This window comes from Gobius niger, assembly GCF_951799975.1.
Source record: "Gobius niger genome assembly, chromosome: 2".
NCBI lineage: Eukaryota > Metazoa > Chordata > Actinopteri > Gobiiformes > Gobiidae > Gobius > Gobius niger.
The window spans coordinates 26,383,472-26,400,689 of NC_136853.1; the positions used below are offsets into that span (position 1 = coordinate 26,383,472).

Consider the following 17,218-nt stretch of genomic DNA (forward strand, 5'->3'; position numbering starts at 1 on the left):
AAATAACCTGCCTCCTGGTCTGAGCTACAAATACATATTATTCCATTGTGTATCAAACCCATAGGTACAAGTTATTACAGATTGGTACAGAGCTCATTACATTGTACTAAATTTAGTTATGTACAATGTATCAAGGGTAGTTTTTACGGTCACTTTTGTAGGTCTTAGCTTTCAAATGAGGCATTACACTGTCGCTCTCCAGTTGAGAAGCTTTTAGATTTGGGTAAAGGCGAACAGAAAAAAATGATAAATGCATAGATTAAAAAGAACTTGAGTTGTGAGTACGTACTATAAGCCCATTCTTTTCCAGCTGCTCGGCATTGCTGACGATCTGTGTCCTGAGGATGAGCACCTCCTCCTTCCGGGCGTCCAGCTCCTCGTTGGCCGCCTTTAACTGGCTCAGCAGCACGTTGTAGCCGTCCTGCAGCTCATTGGACGAGTTGTTTTGTGTGGCGCGTTCTGCTATCGTCTTCCTCAGCTCGTTCAAGTCATTCTTGAGTTTTTTGTTCTCAGACTCCAGCTCCTGCCTCTGCAGTGGAGAAAAAGAGCATAAAAAGATGAAGCAGATTCAGAGGAAGCAGACATTTTGAGAGAAGGGAAAAATACATATGCCATCAGAAATTATATGCACACAGCTTTAACGTGTGGATTAAACCGGCTTATTATTACACTGTCACAAAGTAATGAATGAATCAAGTGACTGGACATGGTTATAATGGTTCTTTTAAAGTTATAAACTCGTGACTAGACCCAGATTTCAATTTTGGCGTTGCAATGTTTTGGTCGTTATATAGATGTGCCAGCATTATAAAATACACCATACACTGGAGGAAAAAAATGCATTCTTATCTTAGACAAAAATGACTTAAAAGTGCTTGAATTATTGGCATTTGTTCTAGTTTTCAGTATGTTTAGACCATTTTATTGCAGAACAAGAATGATTTTTCTTACTTTGACTTTTTTTGGTCTCATTTCAAGGGTTTTTGTCTTAATTTAAAGCAGTACTAATTAACTGATGCCCCTAGAGGCCATAAGCGCCACTGCAGGTGTCGTAGCATGTTGCATTTTCTTTACTCATTAATTGTCCGTGAGAGTAAACACTTCCCTGACAGAAAAGACAAAGGGACAGAGGGTTTTGTACATTGTGCCACAACCCAATTACCCAATGGAAACATTTTTTGTCACTCAATCTGTAAATACTGCTAAAGTGGCGCTAGCCCGCAGTTGGCCTGTTAGCTTCTTCTTCGTGATTCCATTAGTGTGTATCGCACCTCCGGGTCGGAGCAGGGAAAAATGCAATTGGGGTTTTCTGGTCAGAGACACCAGGGGGAGATGAAAGATCATCCCATTAACTGTTAAGGGATTACGAGGGACTACGAAAAGGATTAATTAAGTAAACAAATTACTTGGTGCTGCTTTAAGTGTCCTTTAATTTTAAGCAACTTAACCTCTTAAAGGGAAAGGACTTTAAAAATGTTAAAATTAAGTATTTTCCTCCGCCTACGTGTTCCAGCAATGTCCCAATGTGTAGAATGAGCCCAGACCACCACAACTGCCGCTTGATGTTGCCTGCATTACAGTGTTAGGGCCCCAAATCTGATGCGTGAATAATAAAAAAATGCATAAATAAGCACATTGACCCCCTCTGTGTGTGCGCCTTTATTACACCTTTATCAAACCTAATTACCTTTTGTCACACGTGTAATTACTTTTACTGTACCTACACAAAGGACTTGCGGGCTGTAATCTAAAGCGTCGCCAAACAATTATATTTTGGCTTGTAAGTCATATTTGAAGATGACAAGGCCGTGAAATTAGACCGTAAGTGAGGGAATAAACACTGGACTGTACCTTCAGGTTGTTATAGGCCAGATCGGCATTTTCCATCTCAGTTGTGGGACTTTTTGGATCAGTGCTCTTTTGGAATAAGACATAAAAGGCAATAATTGATATCATGAGTGTTAAATACAATACAAAAAATACAAAACTGTGGCAACTGTTATTTTTACCTTGCGTTTGGAAAGCTCCTCCATCTTCTCAACATTAGCCTGCAGTCTCTTCCTCTCCTGCTCCAGCTCTCGCACACGTTTCTGCAGCTTCATGAAGAGACTGATGTCCATCGCGGCTTTTTCTATTCCCATGTCCTCCACTTGTTGAATGGCGTCCTCCGTGTCCCCAACCTCGGAGGTGGAGACCGAGGGGTAATTACTGTCCGACTCTAAGCTGCTCTGATTGGATGGGTTCCTTCGATGGCCCGGGTGAAACTGTGACAAAAGGCAGATTTGTGGAGTTATCAGGGTTAAATGAGTCAACAGTGCAAATTGCTTTGAGGACAAACCTTTGCCAACGACGTCTCCTCTTTGAGATTGTCATATCTCTGCTCCAGTCTTGAATACTCCTTCACAAGGTTCTGGTAACGCTGTCTCTCAGCATCGAGCTCGGACTGCAGCATGTTGTCTCTGTTGGTTTCTACCTCTGGACGAATGACGCACAAACAAGGCGTGTTAGGGGGAAAGAAAAGTTCAATAACCGAGTATCTGATTGTGAGGTTTGTTGAGATTTATGAACCTCTTAAACCCCATTACTCAAATCTGAAAGCTTCTTGAACAAAGCGTCAAAACAGCAACGAAAACGAGGATGAAAATACGCACAAAAAAGGAGCGAAAGAGCAACAAAAACACAATAACCAAAAAACAAAACATTTGGAAAAAGCAACAAAAAAAAAGCGTATGAAGGTAGTAACAAATATTCAAACACTGAGCTTCGAGTAATAATCCAGAGCTTTAACTAATAACCTGACAATTTAACTCATATCTCGAGCTCTAACCTGGACTTTTTAGATATCGACTCCTAGAGCAACTAGCAAAGTGTCGGGCTCTTTTGGATTTCTAATTACATTGTCCACTTCAGAACCAAAACATACAAAATGCCACATAAACAGTTGTGTATATTGTTCTTGTGAATAAATCAAAATGTGAAGTAAAATCCCAGTTTAATCTTAAACCTGGGGACAGAGACAGGGAATGTTAAAGCACTGCAGCACGCATCTCCATGGTTACGCTGCAAAACGTAATGAACTAGATTAGTTTAAAAGTGTCAAGCATAATAATCCAAATTTGAGTTGTTCTGTCTAGTTAAGATTTAGTTGGGGATTTGACCTAGATTATTTCACTTGTTTTGAGACGTTTCAATTGGTCTTATCCCATTGGCAGTTACACTTTCTAATGTCCGCGCAGTAACATCTTCACTTTACTGAACGGACATCGAAGTGCTCTTAAGGTGTTATTACGCTACACAATATAGTACCCCTTTTTATCCACTTAGAAAATCGACACGTTTAATTTTGTGTATCTACACTTGGATCGTTAAACTCTTCACATAACCGTATTAAAATAGGGGAAACATGGAAGAGCTTGATCGCTTCTACCTTCACCCCTGTTTGGCCCCATAGAGGAGGAGAGTTTAACGCATCAACTCGTCTAAGCTCAGGTAAGAACATGTATCAGTATGGAAAACAGTGGCCTGTTCCTTTAAGCCAGTGCTTGATATCTACTTTTTGTAGTCTACGCATCGATGGAGATATGTCTATCAGCAGAGAAAACCTGACAGAAGTTGCTGAGTCACAATTGGAAAATACATCTAACACACGGTGGTGTCTAAGTGTTTTTATGTAACTCCAGTATTTATATATATACTATATACTTTTAAAATCTCCATTGGTCTATTATTGCTGCTAATCCTATGATGCTTAGACATCACGATCCTGAACTCTATTGACCCTGGAGCTTCAGAGAGGCCACTGCAACAGAACGCAAAACCCCTCTACAACCGCTGGGTCTCTAAACTACAAGGTCAAATACACACTAATATCAATGTTGTACTTTTGTTTCGTTTTTAAACTTGTAACACTACATATGTACGTCTTTTTTTTTACTTTAACTGCACTGTTATTACTAAACCAATCACTGACTGGACATATCACTTGATAGCTCTCATGGTTACAGACAAAAGGTGAATTACCCAGAAACCTGACACATTCAGTCATTGGTCTTTTTAAACAGAGGACCTTTTATGCTGGGGGACAACCCTTCACTGTACACCACTAACTCAACGCGCTCACCTTCAGTGCTCTTTGAGTGCAGCAAAATCCTTTGGTTAACTTCTTCCTTTTCACGTTTTAACATTGTGTTTTCGTTTTCCAGCTCCTTAACTCTCTGAAGTGAGACAAAAACATGGATGAAAAACAGAACGAGACTAAAAACTAAAATACAAGTAGTTTTTAAACAACAAACTTGGAACCATCTAAGAAAATATTACCACCAGATTAAACCAGGTCTATAATGTGACCTCACCGGGTCTACAGTAGTTCTTGCTGAGAGGAAAGGAGGCCAAAAGAGAGACTAAAACTGATCCAAGACTAAGCACAGACTAGAACTGCTGAGGAGCCACAAGAAGAGGGGATTAAAGTTTTCTCAAAGTGCTGCATGTGTAGCTCTCAGCACCCAGTTTAGACTTAATGTAGGTCCAATTTAAGCTCCTTTTAGACCCGGTTTCATCTTGTTTTGATCTTGCTCTCGGGCTGGTGGTGCTTGGAAGATCAAATATCGAATGAGATGGACCACTGAGTGAAAGGTTTGAGAACCACTGGACTACCTGCTCCAGTCCTAGTTTCTCCGTGCTGTGCTCCTCCTCCAGGACCTTCCTCTGAGCGTGGGCCTCCTGCAGCTCCGCCTTCAGCTGCTCCAGCTCGTCCTGCAGAGAGGTCACCTGGTTGCTGTTGCCCGTTCGACTCCTGACCTGCTCCAGCTCCTTTTGCAGCTTGTTGACTTCTGAGCCCAGAGACGCATTGGCCGTGGCGAGCTGCACGTTCTGCTGTTTGTAATCTTTAGACTGAAATGGGTCAAATGGGGAAAAGACAACTTTAATTAAATCGTGCTGATCAAGAGCAACTACCGGCTCAACTAGACACCTCACCTGCTCGTCCACTTTTCTCTGCAGCTGGACGATTTTATTCTCCATGCCAGTGTTGAGCTTCTTCAGATGTGCCGCGGACGTCGCCTCGATCTTGAGTTGTTTAAGTTGCCGTTTCGCCCGTACGCGTCTGAACCCACACTGTATGGTGATCGCAGCGTTGCGTGCGCGTAGGAATTTCTTTCTCTGCAGCCAGCCACGGACATGTTTCTGGATAATCATTGCCTTGTGGTGCAGCATGAACTGAAAAGGGGAAAGAGACTCCAATGTACTGATGTGATGACATGACACGGGGTAAAGAAGGGGCATCCCACAAAAACACATTCCAGTCCAATTACAAACAAATGTATCGGTAAGTCATGACCCACAGTTCACACCAATCCATGTAAATCGTTCTGTCTTTCTGACTGAACAGTAGAAGTACAAGAGCTCATCCAATACAGCTTGTCCTCAAACCCGCGAAATACTAGATTTTAAAATGTAAAACAATGGAGATTTCATTCACATAAAAGTTTTTTGGCACTCCGGTATTTTGTTGTTCCACGGCTTTCAGTCTCTAGTTTACTTTTATATTATTTTGGCAAATGTAAATATAGGAGCATGCTGGATTCTGCTCGTAACATCTAATATTCTATGATAGGCTGGAATAATACACTATTTTCTTTAATTGTTTGTAAACATTCGGGGCTTAGCTGGAAGCAGGAAGAAGATTCCTATCTATTTCCATTGGAGCTGTTGTGATGGTAACGATAAATAAATATCAAATAAACCTTATTTTATCATCTCAAATGTCATTCCTCTTGGTCTTGCATCTTGAGCCACAACAGAACCACATTTTTCAGTTGTAGTTTTACACTTATAATCGCTAGTTTTAGTTTAATCTTATTTCTCTTGATCACTTCCTGCCTCCAGATGATGTCACTGAAGATGTCAGCAGTTAAAGGGTCTATAAAGCACTCACTTATTTTTGGTTATTTACACACACTTTACATATGGCCTTCCTGCTGCACATCAGTATAAGGTCAAGAAGCATGTGGTCCTCACTCAGCCAATCAGAAGAGATCACCCTACATCACAGACCCCACATCTGTAGCATTTGACCAATCAGCAGAGGCCGGTCTCGCTCAACTTCCTGTTTCCTCTGAAGTCTGAAAAAGACCCAAGTCTGGCTAAACTCGTGGTACATTTCTTTACATAACTTGAAAACTAACCATGGTAAAGTAAAGTAAATGAAACTCACACATTTTGTTGATAATTGTGCTGATATGTGTGTTGGTTTTTGGAGGACATAAGGGAAATTACAGCATGAAAAAGGCAGGCACCATATTTGATCATACGCTCTGAAGTTAATTAGTTTTGCCCATATTTGGACATGCCTGTTGCACCTGTAATTTATACTTGCAGTATTTTCTTGACAAAAGAACCAGTAAATCTTAGGTTTAAAGGGCACTGAGCTAAATATGGTGACTTTTTCCCCACTAGTTTAGGGCAAGGAACCAACTTCGCTCACATTGATTTTCTGTATGATAAGATAAATAAACTTGTGTTAAGTCTGTTATTTCAAAGTATTTCATTGAGTGCCCTATGAATTGGATAAACAATGAAATTCCACAGGCAATTTCAATTTAAAATCCAGATTCATTTCTTTGTGCAGAACTTTACATGATTGTGGCGGTTCGGGTTCACACTACAGCAGGTTTTTTTTACATGGATAAACAGAATATTTTGTTGTTTTCAGAGCACATTATAATATATAGCAGCGGCCTGTGAGATTAGCAAATGGCGACCATTAAAATTCGGATTGTGATAATTTATGATGAGTCGAAATGCTGTTTTACCTCCTTGAAGATCCGCCGCGTGTACATGCCTCTGGTGTAGGCCTGGATAGTGACCACTGCCCTCTTCATTCTCAGAAAAGCCCGTCGCTCTCTCACCATACGATACTGTTTCTGGCAGATGATGGCAGCCCGTGTGAGCCGCAGGTACTCTGCATACCTAAAAGCAGAGAGTGGAATCATGCACGGGGTCAGGCTTATATTAATTCTCTATAATTGTTATGTGGCCATCCACGATGCTTTGATCAAGCTATGCATTATTTTGGTCTGAGGACTCACCGGCGAGCCAAGTATCCCCGGCCGTATCTCTGGAGAGCCAGGGCTGATTTGCGGATCTTTCTGTACCGCACTCGCTGGAGCCACCCGCGCACCGTCTTCTGAATCTTGATACACGCCGCACGAAATTTGTCCGCTCTAAGTTTCTCAAGGTAAGCAACTTGTCCAGCCCGAAAGAAGATTTTACTTTTGCCAAACTGAAACATGTCCGGCTCCTGCCAAAAACAAAAACAAACAAACAAACTACACGTTACTGTGGTTAAAAGAAGATTGTCAGATATTCTTAAAATAAAACTTTGTAAACTGATCCAGGAGGTCAAGCTTAGTGAGTTACAAAAAGACAACTTGTCTTGCTTTAACTTCACAAGAACTATTCTTACTTTCAAACAATTTGTGAAGGAAACATTCTGGATTTTCAAAGCTGTGCTGAAAATATTTCATGACGGAAAGCAGCGGTGATTACAAGGAGGTAGGTTTTATTCAATTGAATATTGCATTAACAATATTATTGTAACATTTTACTTAATGTTTCAACACAACACGATGAACTAAATCTAATACAAAGGACTAGATCGGAACCAAAACAAGGCTAAGTAGAAATAGGAAAGACCTCAGTAATGTTGCCATATATAAACAATAAAGATCTCTTGTCTTATATATTGTGGCTTCTTCTGATATTGCAATAATGGTAATTTAGCGATATATTGTGAGTGAGTCAGTAATTTACCTTAATTAAAGTCTCAAGGAGGTTTTTGCAGGCCACTTTTTTGTCCGCTACAGCCAAATCTGACTTTTTCATGAGAACTCGGTATCGGCTGAAGAAATCTGGGTACGTCCATCTGTAAAAAGACCAGTGCCTCGTGTCAGATAAAAGTCTCTTGCAGGACTGCCGATGACGTCGTCCCGGGTCCCAGGACCAGGTGGACCAAAAACAGGAAAGTTTTCTATTACACTAATAGAAAATGAGGGAAACCTTTGACGACGCTGGTCTTTTGTGTCAAACTACAGCTGCGACAGAAACACTTTTATTTACAGCACATTCATGAGTAAACACTTGATCAGTGTGGCACACACTTACTAAACCTGTTATGGTAAATGCTATTCTTTCATGTCTCATTCTCTCAAAATTATACCTTGTGAGACCTGGTGGAGCTACAGTACATATGTTCATGTTCATGGACCAGCAGGCCTGAACGTATCAGCACTTACGAAGGGGAAGAAAACTCCAGTCATACACCTCTGAAATTCAATTACAGTGGTTAGAGCTCGGGGTTGTGTCTTCAAAACTCAAGATTTCTGGGAATTCTGCTGCGTTCCATGAAAAATATACTAATCGGCATTAAACATGTAAAATACCGGAGTTTTCACATAAAACAATTGAACACAACATTTCAGATGTTAAATACCAGAGGAGTTCCTGCAGCTCATTCAACAGCTCACTTCTTTAATTCACTGTATCATTTTAGTCAATGTTAGTCATAGTAAAAGGAGTCTCACCGTGAAGGATATCCAGCAGCACTAATGCGGATCGTCTCCAAAACACCACACGCCCTGAGCTGCTGCACAGCTCGCCTCGAGTCAAACCTGGACCAGAAAACTTTACCGTTAGATTAAAGCTCAACAAACAACAGGAAAACCCTCACGCACACATACCTCAGCTTTTTCCTGGGCATCACACTAACACCAACATACAATCCAGCGAGCAATGTTTAGAGTGACTGACTGAGCGGAGTATCAGAAAACATGTGACTGTGACCAATCATTTCATTTGGCCATCAAGTCCGGCCTTTGTACGAAAACTCAACTAAGAGTCCAGTACAAGGCGCTCTGTTTATTTTCAGACGCAGTATTTTTAGCTAAATTATAGATGTATAGAATAGTATCTAAAGATGATGTGCTGATCTAACTGATCTAATACTGTCGCACCAGTGGTAAAATATCAAATGTGGATAAGACTCACGAGAATGCTTCTTTTAAATCATTGGGCTTGATGCAGCGCACATAGTGAGGTGTGGTGGCGTTGAGCGTGTCCATCAGGAGGTGCAGCGAGCTACGAAACTGAACCAAAAGGACACACATAAGCACAATGTCAGAAAAGCAGACAGTGGGACAGACTGTGACGGGACAGACCTGGTGTCCAACTGTTTTGCGGTGCTCCCTGTTGGGGGCCTTTGGGGTGCTCTTTGCTGGGCGGACATTCACTCTGGATGACTTTGAGACGGGGGCATCTCCTTTATCTTGGAACAAATCTGCCACAAGCTGAAACTAAACAGAAATGCTTAGAAACATTCATGCAGTTATATATACATCTGTGTGTGCAGTATGTTCAATTAGAATAATAGGCCGAAGTCATTTTAAAGCAGAACTAAGTAACTCATGCCCCCTAGTGGCCATAAGCGCCACTGCAGGTGTCATAGCATGTTGCGTTTTTTTTACTCATTAATTGTCCGTGAGAGTAAATACTAGGCTGACAGAAAAGACAAAGGGAGAGAGGGATATTTTTCATCCAATTACACAATGGAGATATTTTTTTTCACTCAAACTTGACTGTAAACACTGCTTAAGTGGTGCTAGCCCACAGTTAGCTTTGCCCGTTAGCCTGTTAGCTTCTTCTCTGTGATTCTATTAATGTATATTGTGCCTACGACACGGAGGCAGGGAAAGTTGCAAGGGTGGTTTTCTGGCCAGAGACACCAGGGGGAGAAGAAAGACCCCCCAATCATCCCATTAACACTTGTATTACCCCCAAAGGGACTACGGAAAGGATTTATTAAGGTAAACAAGTTACTTAGTATTGCTGTAACTGAGGCACACACAACAATGCACTCATCATAATCCAGGCATAAAGCCGCCAATGAATACAATACAGCAAAAACTTGATAAAGGCAGTCAGAGGTGTCTGAAATATTAAATTAAAAGCACTTTGTGACCATGTCAGTGAAAGGCGCTATTCAAACAAAAGTCCTTCCTTCTTAAATAATAAAATGCATTCTTAAAAAAACTATTATCTGAAAGTATTTTATAGAAGGCAACAGGAAAAGCCTTGTTCATGTCAGGAGACAGAGGTCATTTGGAGGGCCTGCTGTACTTTGAAACCTCATTACCTCTCAGTCTTACTTGAGATAATGAACTGAGAAAAGTAATTCAAAAGTTGGCTTCATTTTGGTTGAATAATTGAGCAATGTGCCACAGATTATGCCACTCTTTGATCCCAGTGTAACGCAGATTATTGTTATCATCACGTCTTTCAAACTGATAATTGGGTCCAACCCCAAAGATGCAGTATCTGACAGCTTACCTTGTGCAAAATGTCTAGAAAGGCTGAATATATAGGAATGAGCACATTTTGTTGGCCTTACCTCACTCGCTTTGAGGATGTTGATCTGCTCCTCGTAAACGGTGTCTCTGTTTTTTTCCAAAAATCCCTCACACTGATACTCAACCTAGAAGCAAATGAGCAAGTGAAATAATAATAATAGAACATTATTTCATGAACAACAACAGAAAATGCTTGACTAGAGTCCACCTGAACCAAGCACATTTTCTCCACTTTACCCAAATCTAGAAGCTTCTTGAAAAAAATGTCAAAATAGTGACAAAAGCGTGAAGAAAACCAGGATGAAAACACAACAAATAAGTGACAAAAAAAGCCACGAAAGAGCAACAAAAATGTGACAAAAGCAACAAAAGAGCTACAAAAAAATCAACAAAAATGCGATGAAAGTGCAGCAAAAAAGTGATGAAAAAGAACGTTAAAGAAGTGACACACACAGCAACAACACAAGGAGAAAGATCAGGTTATATCAGTTTTGTAGGTCTTAGCTTTCAAATAAGGCGTTACACTGGCGGAAAATTGAGAAAATACACTCTGTTCAGGTGGGGGTTTCAGAGTCAAGTGACTGGACATGGTTATAATGGTTCTTTTAAAGTTATAAACTCGTGACTAGACCCAGATTAAAATTTTGGCGGCTACATACTAAGTTATTCATGTTTTGGTCGTTATATAGATGTGCCAGCATTATAAAATACACCATACACTGGAGGAAAAAAATGCATTCTTATCTTAGACAAAAATGACTTAAAAGTGCTTGAATTATTGGCATTTGTTCTAGTTTTCAGTATGTTTAGACCATTTTATTGCAGAACAAGAATGATTTTTCTTACTTTGACTGTTTTTGTCTCATTTCAAGGGTTTTTGTCTTAATTTAAGCAGTACTAAGTAACTCATGCCCCTAGAGGCCATAAGCTCCACTGCAGGTGTCGTAGCATGTTGCAGTTTTTTACTAATTAATTGTCCGTGAGAGTAAATACTACGCTGACAGAAAAGACAAAGGGACAGAGGGATATTGTACATCCAATTACACAATGGAGATATTTTTTTCACTTAAACTTGGCTGTAAATCTGTTTAAGTTAGCAGTTAGCTTTGCCCATTAGCCTGTTAGCTTCTTCTTTGTGATTCTATTAGTGTGTATTGCGCCTCCGACCCGGAAACAGCGAAGTTGCAATTGTGCTTTTCTGTCCAGAGACACCAGGGGGAGATGAAAGACCCCCCCGATCATCCCACTAACACTTGTATTCCCCCCAGAGGACCTACGAAAAGGATTTATTAAAGTAAACAAGTTACTTAGTACTGCTTTAAGACTAATGTAATAATTTAGATAAATATTACGTTAGTGCCATGACCTCTTACCAAATCACTGCCTGCTTGTCCTGCAGGTCTCAGGTCACACTCAAACCACTTAGCTCTCTATAATCAAGACTGAAGGAACTGGATTCTTTGTAGTATAATAATTTTCATCCAATTTCACAAACACATTTAAGAAAGGACTAAAAGATGATTAATATGAATAATTAACATGAATAATAACTTATTTCCTGAACCCGAACATCCTGCTCCACTGATGACTATGCCGCCCTGAAAAGATTTGCAGCCTTTTCATCTAAATCCATCAGTGGATCCAGCTTCCAGACAGTCTGAAACTGTTTAAATGGCTATTGATGAGCTAATAATGTTACTGAAGGCTATTTGAAATGTTTTGTCAGATTGATAGATTTAAACCTGGTCCCTGACTAATGAACGAATAAACCAAACCAGTATAGTATCGTACAGCAAAGCGCCATGGAGCTTTTGAATACCACAATGACACTCGACCCACTTTGTCTGTGGTGCAGACGTTTTGTATTTAACCAGGACACACAACCTTTCTTTATGCGGGAACCCCTAAGGCCATGGGAGCTGAACTAAATCAGTGTTGAACAGAATAACACAATGCTCTCAAATGGAATGAGAGGTATGTGAATGTTAAGAGGGTAGCATAGTTTACCACAAAACCCTGTAGTTAAGACCTCTACAAACACCACAACACTCAGGGGAATAAAGAGTCCAATTAACTGCGCATTTCAAGAGAGCGCTCGTCTCACCTTGTCCGCAAAGTGTATGATGATGAACGAGGTGTTGGACATGCGCGGCTTCTGAAAGTGAGCGCTGCTGCCGTGCTGTTTGTACAACTTCTGAGCCCAGTTCTGGTCTGTTCCTTTTGGCACCTGAAGCAGTGATGAAGAGTGTTGTTTTTATTTGGGCTGACACCACAGAGGAATGCAAATCAAATCCCTAAATGCTCCCTCAGATCATTGCGTGACTTCAAAAGCGATGGATGCAAAAGCATATCCACCAAAAAACATTATCTAAAGCAGGGCTGAAACAACTAGTACACTTACTTTGCATTCCTCGTCCAGTAGATCCAAAATCCCCAGTTTTGCTTCAATCAGATCAATGCAGGGCTGGTTATCATAGAAGTCTATCAACGTCCAAGGGATCAGCTCTTTCATGTACTCCTCCTGCTCCAGCTTGAAGACATGCTACAGAAACACACAAGCATCAGCGACTGTTGTCAAACGCATTAGAAACACACATAGTATTACGCTAATCATTTATGCCCAACACACAGGCTGTTGGATGAAGTTTATACTTACGGAGTTGAATTGTTGCTGAAGTTTCTCGTTGGCGTAGTTGATGCAGAACTGCTCGAAACTGTTGATCTCGAACGTTTCAAAGCTGATCGTAAAATAAGGTCATGCGTTTAGGTGTGAGCACATGAAATTAATCATAGTTCTTTAACCTCGTCACCCCCGCCTTAACCAAGTGCATTTTCCCCAGTTCTGCTTTACCCAAATCTAAAGGATTACAGCTGCATTTGAAAGCAAAGGCCGACTAAACTCATCTCAATGGATCTTTTCTCGTCGTCACTTTTTTGACATTTTTTTTCATCACTTTTCTGATGCTCTTTTGTGCCCTTTTTGTTGCATTTTCATCACTTGTTTGTCACTATTCTGTCACTTTTTGGTCACTTTCTGGTCTTTTTTTTGTCATTTTTTCATAACTTTTTGTCGTCTTTGGTTGTTCTTTGGTCATTTTTTGGTCATTTTTTGTCACTTTTGGTCATTTTTTTGTCACTTTTGGTCATTTTTTTTGCATTTTTTTGGTCACTTTTAGATCACTTTCTGGTCTTTTATTTTTCATTTTTTGTCACTTTTTCGTTATATTTGGTCACTTTTTGCACACTTGTCTTTTTTGTCATTTTTTAATCACTTTATAGTCATTTTTTTGGTCACTTTCTGGTCTTTTTTTTCCTCTTTTGTCATCTTTTCATCTTTTTTTTGTCATTTTTTTGTCACTTTTTTGTCATTTTTTTGGTCATCTTTTGTCAACTTTTCATTTTTTGTCAGTTTTCGTCACTTTTTTTGTTGCTCCTTTGTTACATTTTCATGCTCGTTTTTTCGTGTCATCTTTGCTGCTATTTCGACACTTTGTTTAAGAAGCTTTTAGATTTGGGTAAAGCCAAACCGGAGAGAAAGTGCTCGGTTCAGGCATGGGGGTAAGAGCTTAATACACGATTAAAATACCCATAAATGTCCAGGACACCAATAAAGGAGTGCTGTTTCAAGGACGTCTGCAGGGATTTGTTGATGTGCTCCACGATCCAGTCGAACATGCGAGCGTAGATGTGTTTGGCGAGCGCGTCCCGGGCGTTGGTGGCCTGTTTCATAGACATGCTCTTGACATACGTCTCTGATGCCGTGACCAACTTCCTGTGACAGAGCCAGTGCTCCATCTGCTTCAGCTCGACACCAAGCAGTCGGCAGAAGTGTTTCAAGTGCAAGTCATCTCTCTGGAACAAAAAAAACAAAACAAAAAAACAACAACACACATCAAAAGAGTTTGGGAAGAGATTCTTAAAACAATTTGGGATTTCACAAACAAAAGGTACCGAGATGTGACAGGAGTCGCCGTCTCTCTCCGAGCAAATCTCTATGTTCCCCAGATGAAGGATTGATGCAACAACTTTAAAAATGCTGCTTTGACTGCTATCTTTTATACCTACAAATGAAGAAATACAAAATCAGTGAGTTATACAGAACACATTACACTTTTATTTACATTAACCTCTTACCCCCGCCTTAACCGAGGGCATTTTCTCCATCAAGAGGTTAAAGGGATATTTCAGGATTTTTGACATAGGGCCTCATTTCCTAGTTATCCAGAGTGTTGCTGGTACCTGGAGATATTTTTTTTGTAATTCATGCAGTTCTTATGTTTGAAGAGTTTCGTGGCGCTGGGCTAGTGCAAGGCTAGCGAATTTCTACAGTATCAGCTAGCCAGCATCCGCTTCTTGTTTGTATAAGCTACGCAGCGGCGGAGTGATCTGCTAGAAAATAGTCCCTCAAAATGCGATCATTCATGTGATGCAAGGTCAGTTATATGCCAAAAATTATTCCATCGACACAGACATTTATATGGTTAGTCTGGTGTTATAAGTGATTTGCCTCAGGTGCTCTGTGGAGCCGGTCAGACTGTTTTTTAATGCAGGCTAGCTGACATCGAGGAACTGCGCTAGCCTTGCACTAGCCTAGCACCACGAAACTCTTCAAACATAAGAACTGCATGAATTACAAAAAAAAATATCTCCAGGTACCAGCAACACTCTGGATAACTAGAACATGAGGCCCTGTGTCAAAAATCCTGAAATATCCCTTTAAAGAAGATGATACTTACCCAATAATGTAAAAGCTTCTCTCGTCTTTTTAAAATCTTCAGCATCATCAACTCCTTCGATAAAAATATTTTCCCCTAGTGACGTGTAAGTGAAGTCCTCTGCGCTACCTAAGGACAGACACGTTTCCAAGGTGATTTACAATAGACAAATACGTAGAAACAGGATCATTTTCAACCGTCAACTCACTAAGTCCGAAGTCACTGAATTCCTGTAAACTGGAGGAGGCACAAAGCTGGTAGAAAATGTGGTAATTTCTCTCGTCTTCTGCCTACAGCACAAGATAAGATTACAATTCCACATCACAGATCTGTTGGGTTATGCTTCACTTCATTTTTTACCTGAAAAACAACTCGAGACTTCTCCAGAAGATATGTCCGCATGTTGGCCCCGATTATACGATACTGTCTGCTAAACCCAATCTGAATGTATTTCCCAAAACGGCTACTGTTGTCATTTCGAGTGGTTTTTGCATTCCCGATGGCCTGTAGGAAAAAAACAAGTGCAGAACCAATGAGCAAGTTATTACTACACTATAGACCCTTTAACTGCTTACATCATCAGTGACATCAGCTTTTTTCTTCACTTTTTATACTGTTTTTAGCTAATGTTAAGAAATGTTTGCTAACAGCTGCAAAGATGGCGGATCTCCATGGTAACTCAAAAATTCACTTTATTTATCCGTTAGGAACTTCATTTGCAGGAGAAGTGTCAGTACAGGCCGAGATAAAAACAGTACTATGGGTTTTCCCAAACTCTATTGACTGAGCACGGTCTGCCCGCCATCATTAAGCTATTGTACTAATTCTGACATGTTGATTATTATGCATTGTGCTAATTAACTCAAAGAAATGAATGCTATTTTCAACGCAGCAAAAAAACATAACATTTTTCTCATTTTTGTGCAGTCAAAATAAGCCTTTCTCAGAGTATGTTCAATTGATGACACAAGGGTGAACTCTCACCTCCATGATTGGACTGGAGGCCAGGACTTTTTCCTCCACATTTGTGTCGTTTGATGATCCTCCGACTGTGGCGAAGTACCTCATGGCGTACTTCGCTGAGACCGTCTTTCCTGCTCCAGATTCTCCACTGACTATAATGGACTGGTTTCTCTCATCTCTATTGAGTACAGGGAAGAGAGTTTTATGAGCCAAATAACACACCGCTCCTTTGCTTTAGGTGCAATTCTTGATAAATATTACACCCTATATGATGTTTAAGGAACAGGCCACCGTTTTTCCACAGTGAGACACAGTATGTTCTTACCGAGCTTAGATGAGTTGATGTGTACCTGTCTGGTCTTTGTGCATGCGCTCAGTCACGCAAAAAGACCAAAGATGTTGTTAGCATTTAGCCTCTCCTCCTCTCCTTTACGGGGCCAAACAGGGGTGAAGTTAGAAGCGACCAAGCTCTTCCACGTTTTCCTTATTTAAATACAGTTACATGAGTAGTTACACGATCCAAGTCCAGTTACACAAAATGAAATATGTTGATTTTCTAAGCGCAGTAATATCCTCACTTTACTGCGCGGACGTCGAAGTGCTCCTAAGGTGTTATTACGCTTTACAATATAGTACCTCTTTTTATCCGTTTAGAAAATCGACATGTTTGATTGATTGGATCGCGTAACTAACTACTCACGTAACTGTATTTAAATAGGGAAAACGTGGAAGAGTTTGGTCGCTTCTAACTTCACCCCCGTTTGGCCCCATAGAGGAGAGGAGGAGAGGCTAAATGCTGACAACATCTTTGGTCTTTTTGCGTGACTGAGCACACGCACAAAGACGCATCATCTCGTCTAAAGTCAGGTAAGAACATATCTCAGTATGGAAAAACGGTGGCCTGTTCCTTTAAAGTAAAGAATTGTGTGCATTGTACATGAATTGACAAAGAGTACGTTGGAAGAGTCGTGATGCTGAGGTTGCACTGTAATTACCATGCAGCTGAGCAACTGTTTCCTGCTTATATAAAGAAAGGGAGGGCTCCTCTTGTCATGGACATGAGCACTGCAATTATCAACTGACTACACGACCTTCAGTAAAACATCACAGGCAAGTAAATTTATCAGTAAAAATATCAGT

The 17,218-nt window shown here is 40.4% G+C and overlaps 1 protein-coding gene across 1 annotated transcript in view; it reads right to left on the reverse strand.

Moving 5' to 3' along the window:
* Positions 1-17,218, reverse strand: part of myo5b (myosin VB) — a 28,224-nt gene that overhangs the window by 4,433 nt on the left and 6,573 nt on the right. Inside the window, exons 5-27 of the mRNA XM_079551907.1 lie at positions 16,100-16,256; positions 15,476-15,619; positions 15,324-15,405; positions 15,137-15,244; positions 14,352-14,461; positions 13,987-14,252; positions 13,057-13,138; positions 12,802-12,942; positions 12,505-12,627; positions 10,442-10,525; positions 9,213-9,347; positions 9,043-9,140; positions 8,580-8,666; positions 7,810-7,921; positions 7,086-7,297; positions 6,810-6,966; positions 4,975-5,214; positions 4,654-4,890; positions 4,121-4,214; positions 2,339-2,475; positions 2,010-2,264; positions 1,852-1,917; positions 290-529 (exon numbers count right to left, since the gene is read on the reverse strand). Of these exons, the coding sequence (XP_079408033.1) occupies positions 290-529; positions 1,852-1,917; positions 2,010-2,264; positions 2,339-2,475; positions 4,121-4,214; positions 4,654-4,890; positions 4,975-5,214; positions 6,810-6,966; positions 7,086-7,297; positions 7,810-7,921; positions 8,580-8,666; positions 9,043-9,140; positions 9,213-9,347; positions 10,442-10,525; positions 12,505-12,627; positions 12,802-12,942; positions 13,057-13,138; positions 13,987-14,252; positions 14,352-14,461; positions 15,137-15,244; positions 15,324-15,405; positions 15,476-15,619; positions 16,100-16,256 (3,367 nt within the window). The remainder of the gene's footprint in view (positions 1-289; positions 530-1,851; positions 1,918-2,009; positions 2,265-2,338; positions 2,476-4,120; positions 4,215-4,653; positions 4,891-4,974; positions 5,215-6,809; positions 6,967-7,085; positions 7,298-7,809; positions 7,922-8,579; positions 8,667-9,042; positions 9,141-9,212; positions 9,348-10,441; positions 10,526-12,504; positions 12,628-12,801; positions 12,943-13,056; positions 13,139-13,986; positions 14,253-14,351; positions 14,462-15,136; positions 15,245-15,323; positions 15,406-15,475; positions 15,620-16,099; positions 16,257-17,218) is intronic.